Genomic DNA, 19,903 nt, shown 5'->3' with positions numbered 1-19,903 from the left:
CTGTGGATTGAATAGGAGTATTTCTTGAACCTTGAGTTGAGGGTGGAGAATAGAATTCAAAAGCAAGATGCTGTTATTGATAGAAGAAGAAGAAGAAGAAGAAGAAGAAGAAGAGACCTTACAGACCTTACAGACCTTACAGCTTGGTCGGGTTCCCCCAGGTCCCGGATCAGTGAGAGGAGAGAGAGATAGAGAGAGAGAGAGAGAGAGAGAGAGACGAGAGAGAGAGAGAGAGAGAGAGAGAGAGAGAGAGAGAGAGAGAGAGAAATATACCATGAGCTTTAAGCAGGGAAAGGGGAAGGAAGATTAGCGGTATCTAAAAAGTTTATCAAGATAAAGTTCAGGACAAAACTACAGACAAAAATGGAAGAATATCTGGCGGCAGTTCGGAAGTTTACGCTCTGAGCAGGAGGCCCCAGCGGGCCCTGGAAGTTTGCGATTCTTTCAAGTGGGTATATATCGGTAATTCGGCATTCGTGAATTTCTTAATCGGTTTGCCTGCGTCTCTCTCTCTCTCTCTCTCTCTCTCTCTATCTCTCTCTCTCTCTCCTTCTTCTTCTTCTCTTCTTCTCATCACGCGGAGGCAAAGATAAAATTTTATATATATATATAATATATTAATATATATATATAGATAGTCTATATGATATATATATATCTATATATTATTGTTGTTGTTGTTGTATTTGTCTTTTCAAAACAAACATTTCATAATGCTTTCAAAGTTTTAGGAAATGTGTAAAGGTTGTATTCAGTTGACAACGCAAGAATTCCACAGGAATGAAGACCAACCGAGTAAAGTATGACAGACAGAATGTTCAATCAATGTATCAAGTGAACAGTTCGGTCATTCACAGATAAAAAAAAAAAAAAATCTTTAAACTATTTGACGAATATTAGCCACTTGGTAAGACTTTGGATTTCATAAGGATCAACAAAACGTTTTGGTTGTGTTTTGGGTAATGTAAACTCAAGCCTTCTTGAGCTACGAGTGTTTTATTTATTTATTTTGCCATTGGCCTAAAGCTCTTAATAGTGTAATAATTCTTGTCCTGTCAGTAAAGTAAAATATCCGCTAATAATCACCGATTCATTTCATCGTAAAACTCTGGTGATATTTGTTTTTTCATCAAGGAATCGGTTTTACACTTGTTAATAAGACAGCATATGTTTGTTTGTTTGTATGGTCTTTTTACATTGCATGGAACCAGTGGTTATTCAGCAACGGGACCAACGGCTTGACGTGACTTCCGAACCACGTCGAGAGTGAACTTCTATCACCAGAAATCATATGAATTTCGAGGCATATTGCTATGATACCTGGAGTTAAAAAAATTATCGTTAAAGATAAGACTGCTCTGTATAGTTGGGTTAGAATATGAAGAGAATCTACACTCGAGTCCTATGCATGTATTTTTAGCTATTTTTTTCAGTTACCTTCAATATTACAGAGCGTTTTGTAGACATTTTTTTTATCATGAACTCTCAAGTTTTTCTTGAGCGTATTTGTCGACAGATTAATTTTCAAGTTTGTTGCAGTTATATCAAAGTGATTTAGCAATTATCAAGATGCTAAAGCATCGAAATATTCCATTTGCAAAGAACTTTTCACATCAAATTTCATCAATTTCATAAGCTGAAAAATTGAAAGTGATTTAGCAATTACCAAGATGCTAAATCATCGAAATATTCCATTTGCAAAGAACTTTTCACGTCAAATTTCATCAATTTCATAAGCTGAAAAATTGATTACGGTGATTAAAGTACCAAATGAATTCCAGGGTACAGTTATAGTGACAAAGACAACAAATCTCGACGTCTGTGGATGAAATAAGCAGCTGATCTGACAGAAAATTAAACTCTTTTATTGTGACAGTACCCTGTTACTTATTACTAAAAAAATCTTAATATTTACGATCTTGATCAGGGTTTATGAATGTACTGAAGCTTAGTGGAAACAGTTTAGACCTTGTAGACCAGATGGCTTCTTGCTTTATTGCTTGCACAAGGCATAGGTCACCTGAGCGTCTCAGTGGCGTGATCGGTATGGTCTTGGCCTGCCGCCTCATTGACCGCAAGTTCGATTCTCGGGCATTCCATTGAGGGGTCAGAGATGTGTATTTCTGGTGATAGAAGTTCACTCTCAACGTGGTTTGGAAGTCACGTAAAGCCGGTGGTCCCGTTGCTGAATAACCACTGCTTCCATGCAACGTAAAACCACCATACAAATAAACAAACATAGGTCACCTGGGATTTATATGCCGCGTGTGACCTTTTGAAAGTGCTGCCATTTCCCCGTTCAGTGTTCGACCTTTTAATCAGTGGGTTCGACCTTCAAACATATACTTCACGACTGGTCAGAACGAGAACGCTTTAAATTTTATGTGCAAGAATGAAAAGCCAGCAAAATTAACTATTTTCAAGTTCATTTCTTTGTCTGTCTTGAGCAGATTGAATAATGCATTCAAACCTGAATGTTATCCGTTCTCGTGTATATCATATTCCATTAACTTGGCTGGAGAGACCGACTCGAAATTTAATTACCCCCCCCCCCCCCCTCCATCTTACAGCAATGTGGAAAAGCGTCTGAGCCTCTTCCTGTGTCTTCGAAAAATATACTACATTAGATGCATTCTGAAAGTCGAGGTGTCATTGAAATGTTATTGTTTTATATTTATATGTACTGCGTTTAGTTCGCAAACTTATCTCATGAGGAAGTAATTCAAGGGAATTGAAAGGATGTTTCTAATTTCCCAAGTGGATTCTGTGTCTGCATGTTATAGCCCACTTACCAAATTGCCTACGCATGCGTCCTCTAAGCACGGAACTACTCAGTGATGCGTTTGCGGAATAGCAGACATATTGAATTAATGGCATATTAACGAGCTTTTTAGCCTTCCAGGGCCTGAGAGAAACATTCGAAATCATATGAAGATGTTTCACACTTGTGTTTTGAACCCCCAAAAACCCTTTTCCTAATCGAAGGAAAAAATTCCAGTGAGTCTTGAGGATCATACTGGCGTATTTTTTGACCTGTTTTAGTTAGTTTGCTCTTTAAAAAGGCAGACCTATTGTTTGCTTCTGGACTGAACGACAATTTTTTTTTTCTTTGGGACTGGGGTTGATAAAAAAGAAAATTTTGTTGTCTGTCATATTTACCTTTACACTGAATAAAATAATTGCTCACTTTTGTAAATGTTTTAAATCTAACAGGGAGGATCTTAATTCATAAATACTCAGGAAATATTTTGTTTTTCTAAATCTATCAAGGAGGATCATAAATTATAAATGCTCAGAGCGCCTCGGTGGCGTGGCTGGTATGGTGTTGGCCTGCCACCTCGGTGGTCGCGAGTTCGATTCTCCGGCATTCCACTGAGGGGTAAGGGATGTGCATTTCTGGTGATAGAAGTTCACTCTCGACGTGGTTCGGAAGTCACGCAAAGCCGTTGGTCCCGTTGTTGAATAACCATTGGTTCCTTGAAACGTAAAAACACCATACAAATATAAACAAACAAAAACATAAATGCTCAGAAAATATTTAGTAAATGTTCTAAATCTAACAAGGAGTATCGTAATTCATAAACGCTCAGAAAATACAAATTCAGGTCGATCATTTAATTCAAGATGGATAACTGACTAACAGTTTGACTGCTGAAGTATTAGGCCTATAGGTTTGAGGTTTCTGGGCTATATCTCTGGGGCCCTACGCAGGTGGCGGTCATATGAACTAGGGCTGTACCGGAACTAGAGAGAGAGAGAGAGAGAGAGGCTACTAGATGACATTAGAAGCAATGTGGAGAAGTGTAGCATGGACAGAGGGAGCAATTACTTAGAAAATACTGAATCTCTGCCAAAACCGATGTACGCCTTACAAGAAGAAATTCAGTGGCGACTTCCATGAGATGCTCCAATGAAGAAAAGGACAACGAAATGCAGGAATTGTAGCACAAATAGGTTGTTGAAACGGCAGCGTAGTAGAGATAGAGAGGCAGGCAGTGACTGAAGTCACTGATGAAATTGATAAGCAAGCTAACAGTGAAACAGCTGAAAAGGATCAAGACCTAATGAAATTGCGGAGAGATTCTGCACTACTTTTTCCCGCGTTAGCCAAAGTTGCCAGAAAGTATTTTCCTCGATTCCAGCTCACAGATCCAAGCAAATAAATAAATGCAAATTCGTTTATTACAGTCATGCTTTGGTATATTAATTACGAAAAGGAATACTTTTTTTCACCAATAAATGGTTGAAAATGTGAAGAAAAAGTCCTAATTAGCATAACGATTAATTATAAATTTGGTACAGTCAGATTTCAATTTCCGTATATAATTGGATAAGGAACTTTTTTCTGCACCTCTACCATTGGTTGATAAAGACTTGATCTTAATTCTTATCCATTATAATTAACGACAACGTATCCTGCATGTTTTCCAATAAAAGTACTTGAAAGATAACTAAAAGATAACTACAGTATATTACTGACCACTTCATATTCTCCTAATGAACTTATGTCAGAGAAAAGTTGAAAAATATCAAGATTAGAAATAAATGAAAATATTTAGAGTTGAGAAATGTAAGCCTTATGACAACTGCTTAGATGTAAAATAAAAGTTCGGTTCAGGCCGGTTATTTCAACAAAGTTCCGATGCACCTCTGATATAAACCATGTTTGAAAACTTTGGGTTTTGTCCGAGCTTTAGTGTTTTGGCTTTCGACAGGCCTGGGCTCAGTACTCTGTGTTCTACATAATATTATTCCGCTAGTTTATTTGTAGCACTTGTTAGTGTATTCCAGGCCCTGTTGATGTAGGTTATTAATATGTAATTTATATAATTTATTGTACTACGTATTTTCATTTTAACTCCTGCCACATTGTTGTGTTTTCCTCTCTCACATATGGGTATTTCTTTCTTTGGAAGTTTGCTTTGCAAGTTCACGGCCATTTGACGTTTCCTCGGTGTAACTTGTAAATATTGATAAAAAGAAACATATTAGTAAGCCAAACATAACTGACCGACTGTTTATTTTTTCTCTGGTTTTTGAGAGGAGAAGACCACAAAGAGTTAGGAGTTATACAGCTAATTATCCCAAAATCATGTTAGCCTGGAAACTTGAGATATATTGGCTGGTAGCCATTTTGAGAAAGTTGAATAGGGCTCATGGTCAGGGACTGGTGGATGTATGAAGCCAGGGACATGGCTCAGTCGCTGAAAAATCTAAGGTCATTCTGGGCTAACCATGACTTTGGGTGTGGACTTCACCTCATACAAAACCTTGTAAACCTAAAAAGACACAAAGAAGGTCGTTTTGGATTAGGAGATAACCAAGACAATTTGATCTACCGTTTGAGAAATGTGGTAATGATGAGCTAATTTGTGTCCGTCTTTGCAGGGCGCATCCCACGTTGAGACAACAGCTTAAAGAGCTGGTATCTTCCGGGCGTCTAGAAATTGTAACAGGTGGCTGGGTCATGACAGATGAAGCCAATGTTCACCTCTACGCCATGGTTGATCAGTTAATTGAAGGTATGTTTGAGTGCGTGTTAATATATGGGTCTAGTTCACAAAGCACCTTACCTGAGTGCTTCATTTAGTTCTGTTCTTCAATCATAACTGGAATTTTTATCAAGTAAAATTTTTCAAAATCTTAGGGATTTCTCGTACATGTTATTGAAGTAACTCATCTCCATACCAGTAATATTTTAACTAAAATTGTTCATGGATAACAGTAGTCACAGTATAACAGGTAATCACTCTACCTGAACATCCAGCTTTAGACAGTCTCACACCGCACTGTACTATACTATTTTGCATTGTAATTCACATTGCCTAGTTATTAAAATCTTGTGAAATCTTATCACTTCCTCAAATGATGTGGTTGCTGATTTTCATGAACTTCATTTTCTGCATACATTTTTTCAAATTAATTCATTTTCGGCATACATTTTTTCAAATTAATTTGGTTCACAGAATTGCGTATGAACAAAACATTTCATGTAACTGGATGGTTTGACATAAGTGGTAAAACTGGCATCACAAAAGCCTTAAATAATTGTTGCCAAATAAAAGGAGGAAATACTTTAATAGCAGTAAAACAATGAGAATACCTGTTATTCAAAGGAACAGCGTACTGCTTAAGTAGGGTTCTGTAAATTTAAATTCCTTGGAAAGATAATATATAGTATATGCAACTAAGCCATCCTTTTATTTTCTCCCTCAAAGATCTTTGTTAGTGAGAGGAACTGTTCTATTGAGGTTTCTAGGTTTCACGACTACTGGGGACTGCAATTTGATGATTATTATATATTTAAGGACACTTTTAAGTCATTAATGTTGGGCATATAACGTGATCAATTTGCAGTTTATTGAGTATTTCCTTTATGAACTAACACCGAGAGAAAATACACATATGACTGATCATTTTTATGTATTTTTTTTTCGCAATGAAAAAAAAAATTGTGTAAAAATGCTTGTTAAATCTTATTCCCTTGAACAAAGTGGGAACTTAGACAATGAGTTCTTTGAACCTAGAGTTAAATTCTCAAGGATATTAGATTATCAAAATACTTATGATATGCAGACTACTGAAAGTGGTTTTATCTCATGTATTTGTAATCTTGAAACGCATTTCTAAAAAGGAATATTTCTACAGGTCACCAATGGCTATCCAATGTACTTGGAGTGCAGCCGGTAAGCGGCTGGTCAGTGGATCCCTTTGGACATGGCGCTGCCGTGCCTTATTTACTCCATGAGTCAGGGTTAAAAGGCACAGTAATTCAGCGAATACACTATGCATGGAAGCAGTGGCTAGCTGAACAGCAGCTGGGAGATTTCCATTGGCGGCAAGTCTGGGATACTACAGGGGACAGCGATATTCTCTGTCACAACCGACCTTATGATATATACTCTATAAAACATTCCTGTGGCCCCCATCCACAGATCTGCCTTGGATATGACTTTCGAAAGGTAAGATCAACAAAAGCGCAGTTTTCCAGCCTTTGAGTATAATTTAAATTACCGTCAACTAATACTGTAAATTTTAATGTGAAACCTGTCATATAGTAACTGGAGAATTGTAACTTTTTCAACTATTTGCAGGTGCCTGGAGAATACACCGAGTACACTATAAAGTCAGTGCCAATAGATGATCATAATGTGAAACAAAAAGCAGAGTTGTTGTTGGAGCAGTATGGGCGCACAGGGTCACTCTACCCGCACAATGTTGTTCTTGTTCCTATAGGGGATGATTTTAGATATGATCATGCAACCGAGTGGGACCAACAGTATGCTAGCTATTCTCGACTGCTAAACTTTATTAATAGTGATCCTAAATATCATGCTAATGTTCAATTTGGAACGCTTAAAGACTACTTTGCTGAGGTGCAAAATCGAATGCGTGACTACCCAAGTCTTCAAGGTGACTTTTTTGTGTATAGTGATATCTTTAGTGAAGGCCGTCCTGCTTATTGGAGTGGTTATTTTGCTACTAGGCCTTATTGGAAAGTGTTAGATCGTCAGTTAGAAGCTTCTTTACGGTCTGCCGAGATTCTGTATACTTGGGCATATGCTTGGGCTGTTCAAGAGGGTCAGGCTCGGGTTGTACAACTCTTAGAAAAAGATTATGAAAAACTAGTGCGGGCCAGAAGGAACTTGGCTTTATTCCAGCATCATGATGCAATCACTGGAACATCAAAATCGTACGTGATGCACGATTATGCCATCAAGCTTCATGAGGGTCTCCATGACACTATAGCTTTAGCAGGAGAGGCAGCAGAGGCACTCCTGTTGACACCCGGAGCGATGGCATCTTTAGACCACAGAGCTGCCCCCCTTCACCATCTTCAGCCAGACTTTGAGCGGTCTACTTACGAGCGATTGCCTCGTAAGCTGCCAATAACGGTACCAAGAGATCAGCCTCGTCTAATGGTGATGTTTAATTCTTTAGGTCAACGTCGATATGAAGTTGTCAAGGTGTTGATTTCAACCCTTGATATAAGAGTTACTGATGAGCATGGTCATGAGGTTCCTATTCAGATAAATCCAGTATGGAATGATACTGGTAATGGTATGGCCATTCTATCCACCCAATATGAGCTCTTGTTTGTTGCAGATTTGCCCCCACTGAGTGTTATTACATATAGTATTCATCGCACTCACGACAGTACCATGGACAACAGGGCTTCCGTATACTCCAATAACTATGCTCCAGCCCCTGACCAGAATTATTCCCCTCCGTTTGAAACACGTGATGTCCTGCCAGGTGACATTCAGCTTGAAAGTGATCACCTCAAACTACTCTTTGATGGTACAACTGGAATGCTCCGTTCCATAACTGACAAAACTAGTGGTCACGTTACCCAGACCGCAATACGCTATGCTGCGTATCCCTCAGCACAGTTCAAGTCTGGTGCCTACTTATTCAAACCCGACCCTAATGCAAGAGAACCGGAAGAAGATGTTCTTTCAGGAGCTAAACCTCGCTTGTTTATTCACTCTGGTCCTGTGGCATCAGAGTTAAGTGTCATGTTTGGAGCTGTACTGATGCATACAACACGTATTCTCCACACTGCCCATCAACCTCTTTCTTCAGCAGTTTATATGGAGAACACATTCAATTTAGGGGGAAAATACAATAGCACAGAGACTCCTGGATTTCCTCCCCACTTCCGTGAGACAGAAATGTTTATGCGCATTATGACAGACATTGACAATGGAGCTGAGCCTACATTTTACACTGACCAAAGTGGTTTGAATATGCAAAAACGTGTTCGTGTCCAGCGTATTGGTATACAAGGAAACTATTATCCAATAACATCATCCACTATGATTGAAGACAGTGGTCCAGGAAGACGTTTGACTCTTCTGACAGACCATGCAACTGGTGCTGCTGCCTGGCAACAGGGATGGCTAGAAGTCATGGTGGAGAGGAGAACTTTCTATGATGACGCCAGAGGTATGGGGGAAGGTGTGACTGACCAGAAACGCACTGTTGGGCGTTACTGGCTCTTAGTGGAGAATACCCAAGGGCCAGAGCCCGTTGCTCGCCTTTCCCTAGCAGCTCATCATTTGAGTAATGACCTGAACTACCCCACAATTCCACTTATCAACGAAGGACTTAATGCTGATCAACTTAATTCAGGGGCACACTTGATAACTCGACCATTGCCTTGTCCCCTGCACTTGATGACATTCCGAACTCTACCCGAGCCTCAGTACCCAAGTTTGTTACCATCCAGAGCTGCCCTTATGATATTCCACAATCAGGCACCTTCATGTACCACATCAGCTGCTGTAGAGACTTGTAGTGGCCTAAATGATTCTCCATTCCCTGGTACAGAGCTCACCCTACAGGTAAGAATTCATTGTAAATTTTTTTCCATACTAATCCCTGTTTCATCCATTTTGCTAACATTAGTTTGATGATATACCTGTATGTAGTCACATATTTTGATGTCAATATTACAAGCTAATTTTAATTTAACTGTATTTGGTATTTAATCATAATAATAATAATAATAATATTATTACTATTATATTATTCTTTTTGGTCTATCCATCATCCTATTCGACTTGGGATTTTTTTCCCCTCCTTAGGAGTCCATCACCTACCTCAATATGTGTGCTGTTTCTAGGAGCACATTCTTCTGCACGAGTCCTTAAGCTACTTCGGCTTCTAGTTTTTCCAGGTTCGTTTTCAAGGATCGTGCCTAGTGACCCTATGATTATGGGTACTATTTCCATTGGCCTTTCCCATATCCTTCTAATTGCTTTTTTCAGATTTTGATACTTATCAGTCTTTTCTCTCTCTGATTTTGATACTTATCAATCTGTTCTATGGTATGGCAACATCAGTGAGTGATACTTTCTTTTTTATTTTGTCAATCAACGTCACATCTGGTCTATTGGCGCATATCACTCTATCTGTTCTAATACCAAAGTTCCAGAGGATCTTTGCTTGATCGTTTTCTATCACTACTTCAGGATGGTGTTCGTACCACTTATTACTGCAAGTTAGCTGGTGTTTCTTGCACAGGCTCCAGTGAACATTGTTTACTATGTGGTTTATGGTCTCGTTTTTCATATTACACTTCCTGCATAAGGGTGAGATGTTATGTATTCCCATCTATCGTTCTTTGGACATACTATCTGATTTTTAGGGTCTGGTCTTGTGCCTCAGTTAGCATTCCTTCTGTTTCCATCTCGAGTTCTCCCCTCTGCAGCCATTGCCAGTTCATGCTGGCCAGTTGCTAGGTTATTATACCATTATTATTATTAGTTATTATTATTATTATTATTATTATTATTATGATTATTATTATTAGCTTATTATTTATTATTATTATGTATTATTATTATTATTTTATTATTAATTATTATTTATTATTATTATTATTATTATTAGGGAAATAACTCGAAAGTTTTTTTCTAAAGGACAGACATATTTTCATAGCCCTTTTGTGGGTTACAGAAAAAGAATACGAGTATGTGGTATGTAGATCTTGCTTCATCTATACAGAACTTGCCCAAAGAGGTTTTGTATTTTCCTTCCTGTTGCCAATACCAGCCTGTAAAAAACCTTTTAAATAGCTCATTCTCATTTTTTAAGACCAAGGACCTATTTCGTAGATAACAGCAGTACTAATATTATTGCTTAAATGAAATCATTCATGGACATTTAAAGAAAGCATAGAATTCAAGATGACTTTGGCTAAAAGTGACACAGGCTATATAACCAAGCGGAACAGCCCTACTAATGCCACACAGCCGTGGTGAAGCATTCTTCAAGTGACCGATGTCCAAGCACTTCCCTTTTTTATTTTAGGATTAGTTTAGGATGGGATGAGTGTAGGCAGAGACATGGTCAACTACTAACTGATTTATTTTTACAGAATTCGGACAAGACACTGGTTTCCATGAACGGACAAGTAGTGTATGACATTAGAACAAGAAGGGCATAATTTTTTATGAACAGTTGTGTTTTCTCACACCTGAAAAACACCTAATAAATCTTTGTCCAAGACTAGAAGAGTTTTCTCATACATATGACTCAAAAGCATGATATGTTTTACATTCATGGTTGATTGTTGTTTTACAAATAAAATACTATGTATAGTTCTTGAAAATACATAAACATCACTGATTCAGCCATCAGTCATCGATTTATGTTTTGGGGAAACCCGAAGTTCTACAGGAGTTTGCATTTTTGGTTGCATTTTTGGTATTTTGGATGGTGAATTCCAGGAGCTCTCTCTCTCTCTCTTCTCTCTCTCTCTCTCTCTCTCTCTCTCTCTCGAATGACTCTCATCTAGTCTCTTCTCCGTCTCTCTCTATCTCTTCTCTCCTCCTTCTTTCCTCTCTCTCTCTCTCTCTCAATCATCCTCCGCAATATATGCTGCTATTTTAGTGTCCACCGAGATCCAGGTCATTCTTCCATCCAGCGACAGCTTATAGCACTTAGGTTTGCACTGCAGGATGCAGTGAGGTCCTGAGTAATCGGTGGAGGGGGGAGTCAGTGTGCATCTATCTTGACAAAAGCATATTTTGTATGCTCGAGTTTTGCAGGGACATAGGCTTTCTTAGACGCGATGGATGTTTTCCTTGCTGGCATGATTTTTCTACAGCACTCTAGGATACTGGAGTGGGTGGTGGGCTCACTTGGGTCTTAAAATACATCTGCAGGTATTGCTTATGATTGTTCATAGAGTGCCTCGGCCGGTGAAACATTAAGTGCTGTGTGTGGTGCTGTTCTCAGTCCCAGTAAAATCCATGATAACTACTTTCTCCAACTCCCGTCTTGACATCTGGCAGTGAACGCTGCTTCAAGGTAGTGATGGAACCGATCTACCATACCATTATCTTCTGGGTTGTAGGCTGTTGTATGGTTTAATTTTGTCCCGAGGCTGGTAGCAAGGGAGCTCCATAGAGCTGACATGAAATAATTAGGCCCCATATCACTGTTGATGTGTAGGCTGAACCAGTTGATTAGTTTTAGCACAACTTTCCGCAGCCTACTGTTTGACAGGTGTTGCCTCAGGTCACCTGGTACTTCAGTTGATGACAGTTGGTTGTTCGGAATTCTCCTATCCCTGATATTGTGTGCCTTGTGACTTTAGACATTTGGGAGGGACATTCGCAATCCTATTTCTTAATGTTCATCTTCATTGCCCACCAAATTTATCGGTGGAGCAGCCTGATGGGCGAGACTGAAAGCCTTTCTCCTTGAGGCCAGCAGTACATATTAGTGAGGGCGTCCGCCACTCATTTCACTGGCAATGGGCGTTTCCCTGTCTTCTGTAGTGAAATCCCTCTACGAGAGGGTGGGACTTTCTCGCCAGAATTGCTGTAGGTCCAGGTCATCCTTCTGGGCTACAGCAATCTTGGAATATGACATCCCAGTTTGGAAGGCATTAACTGTGCTTCTGGAAAGGGCACTTGCGACATTGTTGGAGGAGCCCTTCAAGTACTTGATGGTGCAGGAAAACTCCGAGTGTGCCGTTGAAGGAGCCCTTCAAGTACTTGACGGTCCAGGAAAACTCCAAGTGTGCTGTTGGAGGAGCCCTTCAAGTACTTGATGGTGCAGGAAAACTCCGAGTGTGCTGTTGGAGGAGCCCTTCAAGTACTTGATGGTGCAGGAAAACTCGGAGTGTGCCGATAGTTGTCATTTTTGGTGTGCTGACCAGCAAATCTGTCTCTTTTGCTGGGGCATGGACCAAGTGCTGATGGTCTGTTTGCTCCACGAATTGCTGTCTCTCAAGCATATGCCTGAAATTTCGGATGGTGCAATGGACCGCCAGCAGTTCCATGTCAAATGTGGAGTACGTATTTCTGTTCCGCTGGAGAGATAGCTTTTTGCTGAAGAATGCTAATGGGCAATGACCATCATCTGTAACATGGTGGAGTACTGCACCCATCGATGTGCTATTTGCATCTATGGTCAGTGTAAGGGTCCTATGGGAGAGAGAAACATTAGTGTTGCTGTAGAACCATGGGCTTTTTTGTGTGCTTGAAAAGCTGTTTCTTGCTTATCAGTCCAGCATAATGATTTGGGTTTTCCTTTTAAACTTCGTACAAAGGGACATCATTTTAGCCGAGGTGTGTATAAAACAGTGGTAATAATTGATCATGCCACCAAACACTTGAAGTGATTTAACATTTCTTGGCCTTGGGAACTCTGTAATGGCTGGACCTTCGTCAGGAAAGGTTTAGCTACTTCAAAGCTTGTTTGATGACCAAGAAATTCTACTGCATTTTTTTGCCCATGCACATTTATCTTGTCAGACTACTACTATGAGATTCAGGGCCTCTGTGACACAGTTTTTTGGACTTTGCTCCTTATCAAAGCATCGGATGTAGCTGAAAGTTGACATATATATTTTACAACCTCACACAAATTTTGGCAGCATTATCAATGACCTAAACCTGATAGTTTTAATTTTTATAAAGTAAAAATTATCCAGCCGATGCCATGGCCAATGATTACGAGCCAAGAGTCGAAAAACATTCATTACGTAAGTAAGGTAAACATTCGACGAAATGTTGCCCCGCCCATCCACCAGACAGAAACTAATTCACCTTATTCCATCGGCTCTGAAACCCATAGCAGTCAATAATGGCTAACAGGATTTGGAATTTTCCCCGTGGTTGCAAAACTGCATTTGTCTTACGACTTGCAACTTTTTACAGTCAAGATAAAGCCCGTGGCCATGACAAAGACTTTATGAATGGTGGAACGATACATAGATGTGGGTGGGGTATCTGTGCTAGCGTAGTAATACTACTGTAGTAATAGCAGTAATATACATGAATTAAACGTTTAGGCCAACTGCTGGGATCCTTGAGGATCATTTAGCACTTTGCAACTGCTTGAGAAATGAGTTTTTATAGCCAGAAGTTAAATTTTCTAATCCAACAATGCCCATGATAGCCTTCATTGTTATCCTGAATTATAACGAGGCCAAAGTGGGTGGAGCCTCATGAATTCATCATTCTGACAATTATTGGTGAAGGTTCAAAGCCAAAATGCAGTAACGGTTTTTTTTTTTTTTTTTTTTTTTTTTTTTTTTTAGTAAATAGGTAGATAGCCAATAAATAAAAATTGCTGGACATTGGATATAGCAGTTATCAAATCAAGCTTGTCTACTATGTTTTTGAAAATTACCAACTATTCCCTACATCTTGTCAATCTGATTGTGACCTATAAAGTAGACTGTAATTTCTTAGGAAACTTATTTTGGAGTTAGACTAATAATCGAAGTGTTTTTGTATTTATTAACATATTTTGTTGGTGTACTGCTTTGCTTGTATTTACATTTTTATGTCATTGTTGCCAGAGGTCTAGCCTTCGTTACGTATAGCCAATCATCCATCGAGAAAGAGGGAAGAAATGCTGTCATAAGTTATGTAACGAGTGCGTTCGAAACCTTTTCTGTGAGTAAGTTGGCCCGTCTTCAAAAAAAGTCACTTTAACATTATAAGTACAGGCAGTCCCCGGGTTAAGACAGTCTTGGCTTACAACGTTCCGAGGTTACGACGCTTTTCAATTATATTCATCAGACATTATTTCCAAGGGTTATGACGCATGTTCCAGGGTTACGACGCCTACAACGCTCATCTGGCAGATGAAATATGACACCAAAAATGCAAAATAATCAATAATTGAAGGTTTTTTTATGAAAAATGCCATAAGAATGCAGTTTACATAGTTTTCAATGCACCCAAAGCATTAAAAGTAAGGTTTTCTTAGGATTTTTGACGATGTTCCGGCTTACGACGATTTTCGGCTTACGACGCGTCTCAAGAACGGAACCCCCGTCGTAACCTGGGGACTGCCTGTACCAAATTTATTCAACCTACGTAATGCAGAATACAGTCAAAATTTATGTGTAGATATAATGTGTATTCTTAATAAGCGTTATATTTATGAAATGCATAGATAAAAAGTTATTGCAAAAAAACCATGTTACAGAGGCCCTGAATCTCATAGTAGTCCATTTTTTTTAGTTTCTCAAGGGTTTGTTTTCCATCATTAATGTGCTGTTTATAGTTGGCAGAAAATATGAATATCATCAACATAAACAACACAGCAGAGTAATTCTCCTAGGATGTCGTCCGTAAGCCATTAAAAAGCCACTGCTTTTTGAAGGCCAAGACAGCTGTAATTAAGTGTGCGTCCCAAAGGGATTAATGATTGCTATCATTTTCTATGTCTTCATTTGCTACTGGGACATGGTAGTATCTCTTCAGAAGATCAAATTTTGTGTGCGTGTGTGTGTATGGTGTTTTTACGTTGCATGGAACCAGTGGTTATTCAGCAACGGGACCAACGGCTTTACGTGACTCCTGAATCACATCGAGAGTGAACTTCTATCACCGAAATACACATCTCTCACCCCTCAGTAGAATGCCCGAGAATTGAACTCGCATCCACTGAGGTGGCAGGCCAAGACCATACCGATCACGCCACTGAGGAGCTATCAAATTTTGTGAATAAATCTTGTTCCTTCGAGCTGATTAGTTATGTCCACAATATTAGGCAAGAGGTACCTGTCTGGTACTATTTTAACAATAAGTCACAAGCAGTTGGCACAGGGCCGCCATGTACCTTCTGCTTTAGGTACCATTTGGAGGGGAGATGATTTTGGGTTGGAGGCTTCCTGTCAGTTCCCTGCCAGTTCCATTTGAAATATTTGTTTTGTGAGCGCCAGTTTGTCCAGAGCCAGCTGTCTGAAACTTGCATTTACTGGGGGACCCTCGGTGACGATGTGATGTTTGACATGGTGTTTTGTAGGGCACATTAGGCTATGCTGGAGGTAGTGCTTGAATACTTCAGGAAATTCTTGAAGATGATAAGAGCATTCTGGTCCCGTTGTGGAGTTTGTTGTTGTCCTTGGAGTGATGGGGCTATAGGGGCAGCTCTCTGATTGAGCTGTTGTCTGGATACATTTACCAGAATGTCATGCGCCTTCAGGAAGTGTGCTCCAAGTAGTGCGACGGTAACATCTGCTGTAATAAATGTCCATCTGTATGGTTTGCCATTGAATGATGCTTTCATACCTCTGTTTCCATAAATTTTGTAGCAAGATGCTATTGGCAGTAGACACATAAGTGTGTTTTAGCCGTTTGCATGCAAGTTCTATGAAGTTGAAGTATCAATATGTTTTAAATGAAAGTAACTTTCTTGAAGTTTAATTACAGTTGAGATAAAGCAAATACAAATCCCTGGAAAACTCTTACTCTACAAGTTACAGGCAAAGTTTAGGATCAACTTGTAAAGTGCAAAATTAAGAGTATCATTGTTCATGCATATACGTATTCAGTGATGCAATGACCTGTTTCACTGCTTCCAAGTCATCTTGAGCCCTGTAAACAAAAAAAAGTTTTACATTATGGTTTACATTAATTTATATTTAACTAAAATTGATTCAGTTAAACTACTAAATAAATTTGTAATTAACAAAGCAGTAGTATTTATGGTTTAGATTGATTTCATCCAAAGATCTTCTAGGAGTTTTCAAGTTCAACCATATATCCTTTCCCTGACTGTCCTTTGAAGATGACTGACGTGTGAAAATGGACAAATTTTACTCTTTTCAGGCTGTAGCCTGTGAATTTTACAACTGGTTTACATGAGAATTTAGAAGCATAAGAAAGTAATAATAATAAATTTATATTAACACGTCACATGTTGTCCTATATAAAGACAACATATTTATATTAACTGTGTATGTAGTAACATGCTTCAAACAGCAGTTGCTTTCATTATTATTTTTTATTTCCAGGTTGGCAGTATACAACTGACATCCCTCACAGCAACAAGTAGTCAAGGTCCCATCACCACCTTGCCAGAGCTGCATATCCCCCACCACCGTCTCCGTGCCCTTACTCTCACTTTCCCACAGCCCCCTCCACCAACCCCAGCTGATTAAACTTACACATCTTTATATTGTGACTTTAATTAACCACAATTTTCTCATGTTTTTTTTAGGTATTTATACAGGGAACTATACACTACACATATGATTCCAATTCAAACTACTGTATTGGTGTTTACATACAAAACTGACAAAGATTAATATATATATACGAAAGTTCACAAGCCATTAAAAAAAAACTCTATTAAAATTTATGACAGTATGGTATCATGTCAGCAAAAACTTCAATGTCTTAGAAAAGATTAATGAGATTCCTTACAATGCATTGATTGCAAGTTCAGTTCTTGTTCTTTAAATAATGTGCTTTCATCACTGTTATTTCCTTTGAAATGTTCTGGAACTGAAAGGAGTTCTAATGGGTAAGGAGATAAGTAAACATGAAATACATAAGAAAAGCAATCTGTGCTAATTCCCATCACAGGGGTTAGTTAATGCTGAGCTCACAAGTTATAATCATTTTACCAATTCTTAAAGTTAAAGCCAACCTAAACAGTCTTATCACAAGTTTCAGTAATGAAATGATGATTTCTAACCTTTAGTTGAATCGAGATTAATAACAAAACTAACTGAAAACCACTAAACAATAACAGCACTTATTTTGGCAAATAATCATATTATTTTGGAAAAATAATCATATGTAAAAAGGTGGCCTATTAATTACTAGAGGTATTTACATTTTTAGAAAAATGGCCAGCAGATATACCTAATTTAAAACATTTTGCAAATATTGAAAATAATTTAATACACCAATGTAGACCAGCCAGTTTAAATAATGCATTATGTACACAAGCTATAAATGTATAAAATCTTATAGTACGTATTCATCTTGTTTTTCTAGCTACTAAAAGGTTTTGATAGAGCCATCTATATGAAACTGAGTACTTTGTACTACATAGTATCCAAAATATAATTTTAAACTTTCTTTTCACAGAGACCCATTACTTGCACCAGACACTCAAATCACAGGAGGGAAAGAGAGGATTGCGGGGGGGGGGGGGGGGGGGGGGGATGTCAGGGTTGTGGGACAGGAGTTTGGATCGCTTACTGAGTTGTCTGCATCAGTCATGACATAAAGGAGGGGTAGGAGGAGGGTTGTTAATGTAAAAGTAATGGGCTTGTGTAAAAGAAATTATTTTGCTTTTATAAAAGTTAAGTATTACCACAAAGCCATTACTGTTACTTGGCAAGTTATGTGGGAGAAAATATATGATAAGAGCAAAGGTGAGGCTGTGAAGTAAGAAATGGGCTGAACCCAAGGCTCTAAAGGACTAAAAGGGTCATGAATTGGATAGAAACCCTTTTGAAGGTCTTGATGGAGGAACAGGAGCGGAAGCAAATGTCCCCTTGGAATCTATGCCTGAATTGCACAAATTGGACAGTTGTGAGGGCGAGGTTTCTACAACAATATCCCAACAAGAAATTGGTAAAATCTGACCTGGCACTACTACAGGCCTCATTGAAAAAGCATCTACTGAATCTATGAGTAATATATCTAAGGTAAAAACTTGCAAAGTACCCCACCAAGTGCTTGCTAGCAAAACTGAGGGTATATCTACATTCTTTTTAAATAGAAGGGTGGTAGACAGTGCCCTTTATTTCATGACATCTGACCTTGAATCCCATGACTTATGAAGTGAATAGTACTTTATTTGCTATGCAAGAGGTTTCAGGACAATATTTCTAGCCAATGATAATTACAACATTCAATGGCCACACTTTCAATCTATGGTCAAGAATACTGAAGAGTTCTACTGTGAAGTGAAAAAACAAAGTCATTGACAGGTACAGAAACCCAACAGGTACTTGAAGCCTATGTCCATAAAATGTCAAATTTTTAATGAATTTGTATTTTTCATAGCTAACAAACCTGAGGTCTTAAAAATAAGATAAATCTTCTTGTGCCAGCTGGTAACCAGTTAAAACAATCAAAGATTGTATAGCAAGGAATCTGTGAGATCTGGCAATTCATGCGTATATGAGGTGAAAGTTCATCTAGTAATGGTTTTTTATCTTCCTCTGGTATAACAATTTTGTCTTATCTTCTGATAAATGACTGTACCTTTACTCAAAACCACTGAAGCAACATGAATGCACAATGGGTTACGTATAGTTAAAATTGTGATGAAAATATGCTGAACTGCACTTACACATACACACAAACAAAGACTGTGAAGGCTCAGAAAGAAATGAAGCAGCAGTCAAGAAAAAGTAATCTAGTTTGTACACAAAAAAATTAAATTAGTTTGTATACATAAAATTAAAAGGAACAATAAGAAATTTTAACTCAATTATTTGATTTTAGTGTTAACTAGCATCATGAGCACTATAAAGCTGACAAAGAAAATGGTCAAGTTGCATGGGTACTAAACTGTTCTAGGGACACTGCTGTAGGTAAGTAACACTTTAATCCATCTCTGCAGTACCTCTATGAGATCTAAGTAATAGCTCTGGATGTCATTTTAAATCGAGTCTTTATCAGAGAATCTGGTCCTGAAGGCATAAAAAAATCCAAATGCATCTCCACTAGAGAATGGCTGATACTATCCGATAAGAAAGTATTACATTTACCTTGCAATGGTTTGCAATACATTCAACAAATCACACATATGACTGGAACTAAAGATAATTGCTCTAAAGTAGAAAATGAGGGAAGGGCAATGCCTTAAACAAAAACTGTGAACGAGATTAAAAGCATCGGTGAGCATAAAGAGACAAGTTATTATGAATGGAACCTCTCTTATCTGAGAACCTAAAATACATGTGAAGGGTGAAATATGGGGTACATGCAAGAGAAGCTTAGCTTAGCAACAAAGAAAGGCAGCAAGCAGCACAAAAAGAATAAGGCTAGCCATTCATGGCAGTAACTCATGTAGGCAGCAGTAATAACCAATACATCCTGGGTACCTGGTAAGTGACAATCATTTGGGACCCCAGCCTGATAGAAAACAGTATTATTCCATAACTACAGTATAACCT

General features: G+C 38.5%; 1 protein-coding gene across 1 annotated transcript in view; it reads left to right on the top strand.

Annotated features, from left to right (window-relative positions):
- The window catches only part of LOC135226535 (alpha-mannosidase 2-like), a gene marked incomplete in the record, with an annotated part of 784,965 nt that extends 768,027 nt beyond the window's left edge, over positions 1-16,938 (top strand). Inside the window, 4 exon segments of the mRNA XM_064266188.1 lie at positions 5,389-5,522; positions 6,649-6,962; positions 7,095-9,347; positions 16,775-16,938. Of these exon segments, the coding sequence (XP_064122258.1) occupies positions 5,389-5,522; positions 6,649-6,962; positions 7,095-9,347; positions 16,775-16,921 (2,848 nt within the window).
- Between the last annotated feature and the right edge of the window lie 2,965 nt (positions 16,939-19,903).

This window comes from Macrobrachium nipponense, chromosome 14 (assembly GCF_015104395.2).
Source record: "Macrobrachium nipponense isolate FS-2020 chromosome 14, ASM1510439v2, whole genome shotgun sequence".
Lineage (NCBI taxonomy): Eukaryota > Metazoa > Arthropoda > Malacostraca > Decapoda > Palaemonidae > Macrobrachium > Macrobrachium nipponense.
The sequence above is the reverse complement of the archived record's forward strand: the minus strand, read 5'-3'. Positions and strand labels throughout refer to the sequence as shown.